Source organism: Cyprinus carpio, chromosome A13 (assembly GCF_018340385.1).
Source record: "Cyprinus carpio isolate SPL01 chromosome A13, ASM1834038v1, whole genome shotgun sequence".
Classification (NCBI taxonomy): Eukaryota; Metazoa; Chordata; class Actinopteri; order Cypriniformes; family Cyprinidae; genus Cyprinus; species Cyprinus carpio.
Genome location: NC_056584.1, coordinates 28,322,868 through 28,336,564, shown reverse-complemented (window position 1 = coordinate 28,336,564; position 13,697 = coordinate 28,322,868). Strand labels below are relative to the sequence as shown.

The 13,697-nt window shown below is 35.6% G+C and overlaps 1 protein-coding gene across 1 annotated transcript in view; it reads left to right on the top strand.

Annotated features, from left to right (window-relative positions):
• LOC109094342 (inositol polyphosphate-5-phosphatase A-like) overlaps positions 1–13,697 on the top strand; it is a 124,306-nt gene that overhangs the window by 8,111 nt on the left and 102,498 nt on the right. The window contains exons 2-4 of the mRNA XM_042769622.1: positions 207–229; positions 7,306–7,406; positions 8,286–8,373. Of these exons, the coding sequence (XP_042625556.1) occupies positions 207–229; positions 7,306–7,406; positions 8,286–8,373 (212 nt within the window). The remainder of the gene's footprint in view (positions 1–206; positions 230–7,305; positions 7,407–8,285; positions 8,374–13,697) is intronic.

The following is a 13,697-nucleotide window of genomic DNA, read 5'->3' as shown; positions in this document are numbered from 1 at the left end:
ATGAATCAGTTTACCTCTCATGTTCTGAGTTTAGTATAAAGAACTGATAAACTGTGAATGTGCTCCTTGAATTCAGTGTAAGCTGACAAATCTACCAAAAGCATGTAATTAAGGCGGGTCTTCGTGAAGTATCACTGAACTGAACTTATGACTTATTACTTATTTCGTTTCTCTTTCTAGCCTTTGAGCCTGAGGAAGTCCTTGAGTTGTGTTTGGGGGGTTTTGCCAGGTAAGAAACTCTTCTGATCTCGTCCTCTGTTTGACAGGCTCCGCCCCTCCAGTGGAGCTCAGATGTGATTGGTCACCTTTATGACATCACTGTCTGACACTGATGTCACAACCGGTGCGTTGAAAACGATGACCTCACACTTGTTCTGTGAAGGGTGTTTATTGTTCTTCAAAAAACTTGCTTTGTTGTTGCAACAATCACTGCTTTTTGTAGGAAAATTGCACATTTAATTTCATTATCATATTTTTATTTCATTATTTATTTTTATATTGTTACCTTTATATAGAAACAAATTTAAACTTTACTTTTATTTTTTGTTATTTAAAAAAAAATAATTAAAAAATAACAAAATAATTGATGTATATTATATTGATGTATATTGAATATTGTGGAAAAAATAGAGAAATGTATTTTTAGCTATTAGGGCTGATCAATTACAGCCAAAAACATATTGGTAATTATTTTAGTTGATATTGTAATCATGATTATTTAATGCAATTAGCATGGGTGATATGATCAAATTTTATATGAGATTTTTTTTTTTACTACAATAGCGATATATAGGCTGTATATCAAGTATATTTTGCTGGAAATAAGGTTCCTATGTTATATAAAAATTTTAGATATCAGTGAAATTTCAGTTTTCAACACCAGTTTCTATTAAGTATTTCATACTAAGCTAATTAAATAAAGTAAAAAAAGGCCTTAGACATGAACGGCACAAGTTTTCACAGCTTAATATGCTTTTAATAATGATTTGACAAATTTGTAAATTGTGTTTTATGTTTTTGATTTTTGATGGTGCTTTTTGGTTTTTGGATTTTATTCTAATCATGATTATTTAACACGATTATGAGTAAGCCACATGACCAAAACTCTATACAAGTGATTTATCTAAAGATAGCGATGTATATCAAATATATATTTTCTGTAAATAAGGTTGCTATGGCATCTACATTTTAGAGACCAGTGGAATTTCACAGTTCTCAGAACCACAGAAGAATACTAGTGTAACTCATATAAGTAAAAAACAAAACAAAAATATTGAAAAAATGGTCCGTAATAAAAAAAATTAAAAAAAGTTAAGGGGGAATTAAAATAGAAAAAGATATAAATGTGAAAAAAAGAGTATTGTTCTTTGTTGTAATTATTCTTCCTTTGTTTCTTAGTAAAGCTACAAAAGTCCTTCAGTCAGGAGCAGTGTGTGATTTTCTCTGTCTTTTGTTGTTTGATTAATATCAAGCACACACTCAGCAGCAGGAATATTAGGCTGCTGTCACTTTAAGAGCTGCACGGCTCACATTTACTGTTACACACGTATTTTCATTCTCAGCTGTTTGTGTTCACTTACTACATAACCGACGAGGGTTTATGTGATTAATCACCAAGCGCCTTATTTTGATACATTTTAGCATTTATTTGCACGCATCTTAAGCTAAACGTTCACTTCACTCGTCCGTCTTAGCGCCTTATTTTGATACATTTTAGCATTTATTTGCACGCATCTTAAGCTAAACGTTCACTTGTCTAGTAAACTTTAATTAATCAAGCACGTTCCATTTTGCGAAAGTCACGTTACATGATTTTGCTGATTCGGAGCCGGAGTGGTGTGCGATAATTGATTTATCTTGATTATTGTACTTTCATAATCGTTGGAGGCCGAAATCGAACCTGTATTTCGATTAATTGCACAACTCTAGATGTAAAGAGAAAAAAGTTTGCCCGAGCTAATTTCAGATAATGTGGCATGAAGATTCAAACGCAGCATCAGAAAGCTATATTAATGTCTATACCGGACCTGAGCGTACAATATCTATTGTTGCTTTCACTAGGACTATAAAGATAAGACAAAATAATATTCAAACTCACATTAGACACTTTTAACATTGAATAAAGCACTTAATCATTATCTGAGATTATCACTGTCATATTTTGTTTGTTGTTCCTGCTGCGACGTCGCAAAAAATATAAACCATTTCTAAAATAGAATTCCGTGTTGCTTATTGTCACGTGTCACTGTCGCGGGAGTCAGGACAGAAACTACATGGAAAAGATACTTTCTATCGCGTCGTGTCTGATTGGGACACACAGTGTTACAGTTTGATCGCCCAAAATATGACTTAGTGTTTTGTTGGGTGAATCTGTGTTAAGGTTTGGTGGAGAGACGAGATCCCGGCTGGAGATGAGCAGGAGCAGCTGATTTGGATGACAGACATGGAGATCCAGATTTTTTGTTCTTAATATTCAACAGGCAAAGTCCTTCTGTATCTAAATGCAAGAATGTTCATAATTGTTTGAATAAAACAGACTACTGGGGGGGACATCTGAATATTTATCTTGTGACCATCTTGTGATTATTTTAACAAAAGCAACAATAATTTAAGAATTGTAGTAATAATAATAACAATTATGTATAATTATATATAGGTCAGTGGCCCTTGGCTTGGTATTGTTGGCAGAATTCAGCCCTCAGCGAAAATAAATTGAGAAGGAAATATGGCACAAAAAGTCTTTTTTGTGTGTGTGTGTGTTTGTGGTGGGTGTGTGTGAGTGAGTGTGTGTGTGTGTGTGTGTTTTGTGTGTGTGTGTGTGTGTGAGTGTGTGTGTGTCTGTGTTTGTTTGTCTGTGTGTGTGAGTGTGTGTGTTGATTGTGGTGTGTGTGTGGTGTGTGTTTGTGGGTTTTGTGGTGTGTGAGTGTGTGTGGCATGATTGTGTGTGTGTCTGTGTTTGTGTGTGTGTGGTGTGTTTGATTGTGTGTGTGTGTGTGTGTGTGTGTGTGTGGTGTGTGTGTGTGGTGTGTGTGTGTGTGTGTGTGAGTGTGTAATTTGTGTGTGTATGTGTGTGTGTTTGAGCGTGTGTTTGAGTGTGTGAGTGTGTGTGTGTTTGAGTGTGTGTTTGAGTGTGTGTGTGGTGTGTGTGTGTGTTATGGTGTGTGTTTGAGCGTGTGTTTGAGTTGAGTGAGTGTGTGTGTGTGTTTGAGTGTGTGTGCGTGTGTGTTTGAGTGTGTGTGTGTGTGTGCGCGTGTGGTTTGAGTGTGTGTGTGTGTGTGTATGTGTGTGTGTGTTTGAGCGTGTGTGTGTGTGTGTGTGTGTGTTGTTCAGGGAAAACCTGTAAACTCCTGCGAGTCTTGAGCTGCAGTGACGTCATGGAAAGCAGCTTTATTTTATTCTCTGTTTTTTTGGCTCACATCATATCAGTGTTTAGCAGATTTTCAGCAGTTGTTTAGTTTGATAGTAAGAAACTCTGAGACTCGCAGTGTTTGAATAAAGCTGGTTCAACTGTGTAAAAAGCACATGTGAGCGACAGGGTTATTATTAACTAAAACAGAAATTTAAAAGGAAACTAAAACCATAAAAAGAAAAAAAAAACATTTTCACAACTTGACATAATATTAATATGAAATATATGTTAACTGAAATAAAAGAAAATATTAAATAAAAAAAAAAACACAGTGCGTACTGTGTGTCATATGATCATGTGCCACTGACACAGAAACATGTTCATCAGTGAAAAACATTTGGACACCTTTGACTATATTTATGTTTTTGTTTTTTGTTTTTTATCTCAAGGCTTCTGATGACTGAACATTAGTTTTCATCTCAAAATATAAAACCACTCACATTACTAACCGCATCGCTCCGTTTGTTTTGTTTTTCAAGCATCGTTTTGTCTGAGCAAGGCTTCTGATGACTGAACATTAGTACATTAATATGTTTTTTGTTTGGCATCCACATGGTTTAACTTGTGCTGACAGGTGTGTTATTAATAGCTCTTTTATATAACAGTAAACACTCGTGTAGATATTGTGTTGGTCTGTACGGAGATCTACATCAGCGCTTCTTCAGACTGAGTTTTTTATTTACAGAAAATAAGCGTGATGTATTAAAGTAATCATTAATAATGAAAAAAATCATAATAGGCGTATAATTCTAGAATGAATGTTTTTTAAGACAAACATAAATGACAATAATAAAACAACAACAACAACAAAACTATAAAAATGTAATTATTTAGTTATTCATACTAGAGATTTCCATGATATTTTAAGATTTTATTAATTTTATTATTATTATTGTTTTTTAAAATTAATTTTTAAGACTTTTATAGATCTGGAAATCATTTGAAAACTTCCACATATATCCCAGTTTTCCAAGTTCACAGGAATCCTGATTCTTAAACAAAAAAGAAATATTTTGGCTTACATCTTGATTTTTAGTTGTTTTAGCTTGTTTAAATTTTATTTAGAATGATTTTAATTTGATTTTGATCTTGTGCTGAGGTCCCCTAATTATTATTATTATAATGTAATCCTCATTATCATAGCTTTTTTCAGTATTTTGAATAATTTTTTTGTTGCACTTTTTCATTTTCATTTCACTTAATTTTTTTGTAATGTTAAGTGCTTTTATCTCTTGTATTTTTTAAAAAAAATGTTAATATTTAATTTTATGTTATTCAAATTAAACTTGTTTCAGTTAGTTGCCAAAGCTTCATTCTAATTTTCACTTAAGTTTTTAAACTAATATTTGTATTAGGGGTGTCCCCGACAGGATTTACAGTTGAATCTTGCAGGATAGTTTTTTTAGATTATTATGTTTTGTGGTTGGTGATGTTTTCGTTAAGGAGAAGTTGTGTAATGAATTAAAATGTTATTATTACTGATGTTATATTCGACTGTGAGATTAATAGTTGAATCGGGCTCCTCCTATTGAAGCATCGAATCTTCACTATTCGGGGTGAGCCCTAATTTGTATATTATATAACTTATATAAGAATGTGGAGAACTTGTAATACTGTCAGAACTGTGCTACATTTTTATTGGACTTCTGATGGACTTTGGGTTGTTTGCATGCTCCAGAGACCTAGTAATAGTGATGATTGCTTTATTATGTTACTGGCAGCTGGAGTTGGATTCAGGTTGAGGTAGGGTTTGGTTGTGCTTTAGCTTTAGTCCCTTTTAAGTCTTTATGATCATCTGTTCAGCTGTGCATTTATTGAATGATTACTGTGTGATGTCTGAACTGATTGCACTGTATTTTATGCATAATGATTTTCTATTTTAACAGTTTTAAAATCATTTTATATCAATTTTTTAATTATTTTCAAAGTTTTTAATTTACTTGATTTATTTTTGTTGTTTATTTTTTATTTTTTCATGACTATTTCTTTTATGTAAAGCACTTTGAATTACCATTGTGTACAAAATGTGTTATATAAATAAACTTGCCTTGCCTTGTTTACCATATATATATACTATATATAACACGCACGCACACACCACGCATGCACACACATTCACACACGCACGCACACACATTCACACACGCACGCACGCAACACACACACACACACACAAATACATACACACACATATGTACACACACACATACACACATATATACACACACATTCACACACACACACACACACACACACACACACACACACACACACACACACATACAAACATTCACACACACACACACACACACACACACACACACACAGACAACACACACACTCACACATGCACACACACGCACGCACGCACACACACACGCACACACACACACTAACACATACACACACACACTGAGAGCTGCACTAATCAGGGAGTCCATCAGAGGAAACCTCAGGGCAGGGGCTGATGGGAAATCTATAGTGTTATTGCTGCACATCTACATTGATTTGATTCAGCTTTTAGCCAGAATACTGCGGGTCTGATCGTAGCGTGTCGTGTCTCGTGGCTCTGTCCTGCTCCTCACAAATCCTGCCTGACAGTGATGTAGCCCTTGACCCGGGCTCCTGCGAGCGTGTAATTCACTGCCGTATGGATTATCTGCTGCGGGTCGACACCTCTGGACCGCTGCCGGACCTGTGTTCCTGCAGAGCTGGACGATTAATCTCATTCACCTTCAGTTATTCACATTCATATCTTTTACAGCGCTGTGATTTTGAACTTCCCTTAAATGTTTAGTAGTTATCAGAAGTTTCTGGATGTGCACTACAACATGGGTGCTCTTATTTATTTATTTATTTAAAATTTATTTTATGTTATTTCATATTTGTATATTTTATACATTTCATTTTATATATTTATAGTCTTATTATTTTATTTTATTATTGTTTTATTACTTTTTTTTAATTTTTTTTTATATTTTTTTAAATATTTTTTAGTATTTATTTTTATTTATTCTATAATATTTATTTGACTTATTTATTATTATTTAAATAAATAGTCAGCTTACATCTTGATTGTTTAGCTGTTTTGGCTTTTTTCATAAAAGGTTTAGTTGTGTTGTTGTGTTTTTTTTTTTATTTTATTCATTTTTTCAGTTTAAATTATTTTAGTACATAAAGTTAAGCTAAATGAAAATAAGAAAATGGTTCATTGGAAACTAGTTAACATCAGTGTTAAGTATAATTTTTTAATAGTTTTTTTTTATGTTTTATGTGTTTATGTAGTTTTTATTAATTTTTATTTCAGCTTAGATTTTTATTTTAATACATCATTTTAAACTAAATGAAAATGAGAAATGTTGCCTTAGCACTAGCTGAAATACAATAAATATATAGATAGATAGATAGATAGATAGATAGATAGATAGATAGATAGATATATTAAAGTTCATGTTTATTATATTTATTTCAAAAAATGAAAATGTGCATTTTTATGGTTTTGATTTTAGTTTCAGTTTAGTCGACCATAATAACCCTGACTAAAATAATACATAATAAATATATAATAAATATGGTAAAATATTATAAATAAAAATATATTTTATATATATGTATTTATACGTTTTATGTATATTTTTTATATATATTTAAATATCCTTTTTTTTTATTTCAAAAATTTTTAATAATATGTAATTTAATAAGAATATCAATGGCTATAGCTTTAGTTAACCCTGTACTGATCATGTTTTCCATCTTATTTTATTGAATGCATGAACGGATCACATGTACACCTTCAGTGCAGTTTAAGTCTGTCATTGATGTAAATGGATTGTGTTTAGTTTGATTGCTCTCCTGGTGTCCAGCACGTCTCACGTCTCTCTCGTCTCGTCCTGCAGACGGTTCAGACGCACCGGCCGCTCTTCGTGGCTCTTCACTGTCAGGAGGTCGGAGGGAAGAACTACGAGGCGTCTATGACACACGTGGACAGCTTCATCAAGTAAGTCTTCGGCTCGTGGAGGTGTTTCACCTGAACTGAGCTGTGAATCCGGTTCCTGAGCAAACAGTGTGTGTGTGTGTGTGTGTGTGTGTGTGTGTGTGTGTGTGTGTGTGTGTGTGTGTGTGTGTGTGTGTGTGTGTGTGTGTGTGTGTTTTCAATATCGTCTCATTAATAAAGGCCAGAGCCAATATTTACTCACACACCTGAGCAGCTCAACTGTTTATCCAGAACAACCTGCAGACGCCGTCGCTGACGAATGACAGAAAGTTCATCAGTGTTACCGTGTTTTTTTTGGTCATGTACCACATAGTTAGTAATTTAAATCTGTTTCACACTGGATCTGCTGCATGTGTTCTGTCTCTGATTGATAGTTTAGAGTGTTTTATCCAGTCAGAGCTCTTTTAGTGTAATCAGCTTCAGCTGCTGCTTCTGGTGTCAGATCTTGAGTGATTTTGTCAGAAAAACTGCAGTAATATCTCCAGATGAACTCTTACTGGACTGAAGCAGCTCAGCTTTACTTGATTCTCCATCAGTCATGTTTTAGAGTCTCAAATCTGATCCTCAGGATCTTTTGAGGAGCGTTTGTTTCCAGAAGCTTTACTTTCACTGTTCCTCAGCGGAGGAATGATCTTCACAAGCCTCCAGAACATCTCACATCTTCTGAGGAGCCTTTATTTCTTCATCTCTCAATCACTGCATTATATGTTTGATCATTTACATCTCATCTCACTGAGACACATTACTGGAGATATAGAGCACAGACTCATATTTAGATCAGTTTATGTCAGTTTCTGCTCTACTGTTATAAAGATCTCATTGATTTACATCACAAGCAGCAGAATTTCATCATATCAGTAAGTCATGTGTGTGTTTTGTCAGAGAGCTGCTGTCCAGTGATGCCTTGAAGGACTTCAGCCGCGCTCGTGTCTACCTCGACAAGAACTACAAATCCCAGGAGCAGTTCACAGTGAGTCTCTCTTTCAGCAGTGTTTCTGTCTGTAGGTTCACTGCAGAACCACCGGGGGGCGCTGCATGTCTCCTGATTCTCATGTGTTCAGATGACTGATTTATTACAGACAGTTAAAAGTGTCTCATTGAGTACAGATAGGTGTGTAATTTTAGTTTTTGTGTTTATGGTTTTGGTGTGTAATATTAGTCTGTAGAATATATATAAAACCAATAATGTTTATTTTACAAGATAAAAATTAAACTAAGAGCAGAACTCTCTATGTGTAATATTAATTTAATATATTAACTTGGGTTTTTAAGAAGTCTTGTGAAGCATAAATTGAGTTGCATGTGTTTGAATCTTGTTTTTTTTTTTTATATATTTGTTTTATGTTTCGGTTTAAGTTCGAGTTGTGTTTTATTTTATATTTCATATTTTTTAAAAGATTTTTTGAAGTAATTATTATTAATCTTTGTAAGATCTTATTATTATTAGATTTACTCTTAGTATTTATAGCTTTGTGTGAGTTTATGTGTTTGTGTGAGTTTGTGTTATGAGTGTGATGTTTGTTATGTGTATTGTTTGTTTTTGTTGTGGTTTTTGATGTTGTGGAATGTTTTTTGTTTTTGTAGTGTTTTGGGTTTTGTTATTTGTGAAGAGCTGATGATGTGCAGAATTATGTTCATTGTGCCGAGAGCAGCACAAACTTTAAATTAAATCTGTATTTATTTGTAGAAAGATTCTTGTGCAGTTCAGCAGTCGTGAATGATTCTGGCCGAGATATTGGTCTTCATGGGTTCTGAGTTTATGAACAGCCATATCTGGATGATATTAGTTTTGTAATATCCTAAATAGTGTGTGTTCAGACTGAGTTTCCCGCTGCTGCCACTAGATGGAAGCAGAAACCCAGAGATGAAGACGTATCATATTTTGGCAAGATGTTTATAAATGTGAGATTTAATGCTTAATAGACCATTTATGCACTTTATATATATTCATACAAATATGTAAACTCTGAATGAAGTTGATCTTCTGGACTCTGTTGTTAGACATTAGTTCTTGTTTTAAGCATTATGATACAAACAAGACTTCATATCCTACATCATTTTTCATCTCCAGTAAATGTGTCTTGATTTACGAGCGGTTGAACTGTAAAACTGAGGAAGAGCAGTGATATAATAAGAGCGTGATTGTGAAATTTAGGAATGGGGGTGATAAGTGATGAAGTTGATTGTTTTTAGTGTGGAGTTGTTTTTTCATTTGATGTGTTCATGAGATAGGGACATGGCGCTGAGGGAGATTTAGCTCTTTGATGAAAAGATTCTTTTTTCTTCTAAATCTTGTAATGTAAAAATGATTGGTTCTATTACTATATAATAAATGTTGTTCTCTCTCTCGCTCTCTCTATATATGTAATTATTTTTATTTTACAATTTTACCTTTTCATATAATTTTAACACTTTTAACATTAAATATATATATACACTAAAAAGTATATATATATATATAAAAGTGACGTGACATTCAGCCAAGTATGGTGAACCCATACTCAGAATTTGTGCTCTGCATTTAACCCATCCGAAGTGCACACACACAGAGCGGTGAACACACACACACACAGCAGTGAACACACACCCGGAGCAATGGGCAGCCATTTTTATGCTGCGGCGCCCGGGGGGAGCAGTTGGGGGTTCGAATGCCTTGCTCAAGGGCACCTCAGTCGTGGTATTGAAGGTGGAGAGAGAACTGTACATGCACTCCCCCACCCACAATTCCTGCCGGCCCGAGACTCGAACTCACAACCCTTCGATTTGGGGAGTCCGACTCTCTAACCATTAGGCCACGACTTCCCCTATAAATAATATAAAAGTAATACAAATCAATATAACAATACAAATGATTAGGTTTAGTTTAGTGTTTTTATAAATTTTTAATGTAAACTAATTATTAATTTGTGTGTGTGTGTGGTTTTAGTGTGTGTGTGTGTGTTGTGTGGGTGTGTTTGAGTGTGTGGTGTGTGAGTGAGTGTGTGTTTGAGGTGCGTGTGTGTTGTGTGTTGTGGGAGAGAGAGAGAGATGAGAGTGTGTGTGTGGTGAGTGAGTGAGTGTGTTTGAGTGTGTGTGTGTGTGTGTGTTGAGTGTGTGTGAGAGTGTGGTGTGTGTTTTGAGGTGAGTTGTGTTTGGAGTGTGTGGTGTGGTGTGTGTGTGTGTTGTGTGTGGTGTGTTTTTAGTGAGTGTGTGTGAGAGTGTGGTGTGTGTGTGTGTGTGGTGTTTTGAGTGAGTGTGTGAGAGTGTGTGTGTGTGTGTGTGTGTGTGTGTGGTGTTTTGAGTGAGTGTGTTTGAGAGAGTGTGTGTGGTGTGTGTGTTGTGGTTTGGGGAGTGTGTGGGTGTGAGGGGTGTGTGTGTGTGTGTGTGTTTGTTTGGAGTGTTTGTTGTGAGAGAGTGTGTGTGCGTGTGTGTGTTGAGTGAGTGTGTGTGAGAGAGTGTGTGTGTGTGTGTGAGGTGTGTGGTGTGCGTGTGTTGTGTTTTGAGTGAGTGTGTGTGTGTGTGTGTGTGTGTGTGTGTGTGTGTGTGTGTGATTGAGTGAGTGTGTGCGTGTGTGTTTGTGTGAGTGTGTGTGTGTGAGTGAGTGAGTGAGTGAGTGAGTGAGTGTGTGTGTTGTGTGTGTGTGGTGTGTGTGTGTGTGTCTGTGTTGAGTGTGGTGTGTGGTGCGCGTGTGTGTGCGTGTGTGTGTGGTGTGGTGTGTGTGTGTGTGTGTTGTGTGTGGTGTGTGTGTGTGTGTTTTGAGTGAGTGTGGTTTGAGAGTGTTGTTGTGTGTGCGTGCGTGTGTGTGCGTGTGTGTGCGTGGGTGTGTGTGTGTGTGTGTGTGTTTGTGTGTGTGTGTGTGTGTGTGTGTGGTGAGTGTGTGTGTGTGTCTGTTTGTGTGAGTGAGTGAGTGTGTGTGTGTGTGTGTGTGTGTGTGTGTGTGTGTGTGTTTGAGTGACAGCCGCGGCTCTGAAGCTGTGTTTTACGGCTCTTGTAAAGTATACAGGAGGTAAAATGTCAATTAGAGGAAGCATCTCTGATCATTCGGCTGTCGTTCACTAGTTCCACACCATTAATATTTATCATGCCGCTCTGCCCCGGGGCCCAGAGGCTCATGGGTAATGATGTGCACTAATGTCCGCCCCTTATTACCACAGCGCTGGCTCGCGTGTGTGTGTGATATTAAGTGTTCCTGTCACAATGCATTAATGGTGACACGCTGTTCTCCTGCTAACACGCGCTGACTCTCCCCTCGACCCTGGCTTTAATTATTAATTGCGGAAGAGGTCATGATGTCATGATGTTAGTGATTGCTGATTAGAGGCTGAGGTTTTAGGGTTTATTAGGTTTTAGGATTGAAGGAGTGAAGTTTTAATGTTTAAAAATTATTACAAATAAGATGCATATTTTCTGTCTCATTTTGAATCAGCCGCTGAAGTAGTAAAGTGTAGTAGACATTTCAAAATAAGAGTCCTGTGTATTTCAGGCTCGTCTATATTTATTAATAATTATTTGTTATTAATATATTTTATGTTTTTTTTTGTTATTGTTGTTATTTTTTTTTATATTTTTTTCTTGTTTTTTTAAGAGCAGCTGAAGTAGTAGAGCACATACATTTCAAAATAAGAGTATTTTGAGCTTGTTTATGATTAAAAGTCCCTCCTTATGCATATATATATACATATGTTTTAAGTCTCTTCTGCTCACCAAGGCTGCATTTATTTGATCAAAAATACAGTGAAAATTGTGAAATATTATTAGAATTTAACACAGCTGTTTTTTGTGTGAATCTCTGTTAAAGTGTAATTTATTTCTGTGATCAAAGCTGTATTTTCAGCATCATTACTCCAGTCTTCAGTGTCACATGATCTTCAGAAATCATACATTTTATTTTTCAGGATTCACAGATGAATGGAAAGTTCAAAAGAACAGCATTTATTTAAAATAGAAATCTTTACATTATAAATGTCTTCACTCTCACTTCTGATCAATTTAATGCATCCTTGTTGAATAAAAGTATTATTATTCAGATGTATAGATGTAGTCTGAGATGTATAATATCAAATATAAAATATCACAAACTGAATCCAGCGTCTCTTATTCCAGCACGGGACAGAGGTGTTCGAATGTGCCGGACGTCACTGGAGTAATATTGTAGAGCGATAATTCACACACACCATCAGTCAAGCTCTCCTAAATACACACACACACACACACACACACACACACACAGACCAAGACGTCTGGAATGTGTGCTGAGCGACAATCGATGAATCTGCCATCAGACGTGAATTATGAGGGCGAGGTGCTGGAGACATTTGGAGCAAAATATATACGCGGCTAATGGATTATATAGAAACAGATGCATCTGATATGAGCGGCCCTCAGAGAGGAAACACGCCTCTGACACGCACACGCGTGATCCTACACACACACACACACACGTGTAAGTGCCTGTAAACCCATGCAGTATGTGTGTGTGTGGTCAGATTGGTTGAGCAGGGGTGAGTAAATCGTGTGTGTGTGTGTGTGTGTAAGTGCCTGTAAACCCATGCAGTATGTGTGTGTGTGCCGTGTGAGTGTGTGTAAGGGGCCACAGTGAAGGTGAGGCTGTCATATCGATCTTTTTAGTGCTAAATATGAGCCACTTTACTCTGCTCCCCAAGCGCAGTGATGTGAAAAATAATAACTTGGCCCCAATTAAAAATATTGATCGTCTTATGAGGTTGTTGAGAGCAAATAAACATCCACTGAAGGATTTTTCACCCGCCCAGCCTCTCTCGCCCATCTCTCTCTCTCTCTCTCTCTCTGCACTGTAAACATGAGCTGTGTGTGTGTGTGTGTGTGTGTGTTTCCTGTAGATCTGTTCCATGACTTACAGATGATAATAATCTCTCAATGCACTGCAAGCATTAAGTGGAAAAATTTGCAATGTTAGTACGTAGAAAATAACAATAATCATGCGTCATTCTCTATTGGAATACAGTAATACAATTACATTATTTAGGTCAGATTAATAAAGCATTATTTTACCCAATAGTTATTTTACATTGCATTTATATCCAAAGCATCTTACATTGCATTCAAAGTTATCCGTTCTTGCTTGTGTGTGTTATTTTATTATAATTGAGATATTATAGTTTAATTTTATTATTTTTTAGTAGTTTTTAATTTTTATATTTTCCATTTCAATTTGTAGTTAAAATGTATTTACATTTTGTGTTTTTGCCCTTTTTTGTAGTTTTTTTTTTTTAAAATACGTCTGTGTAGTTAATACATTTTTAATTCAGTTTTAGATATTTAGTGCATCAAATTAAA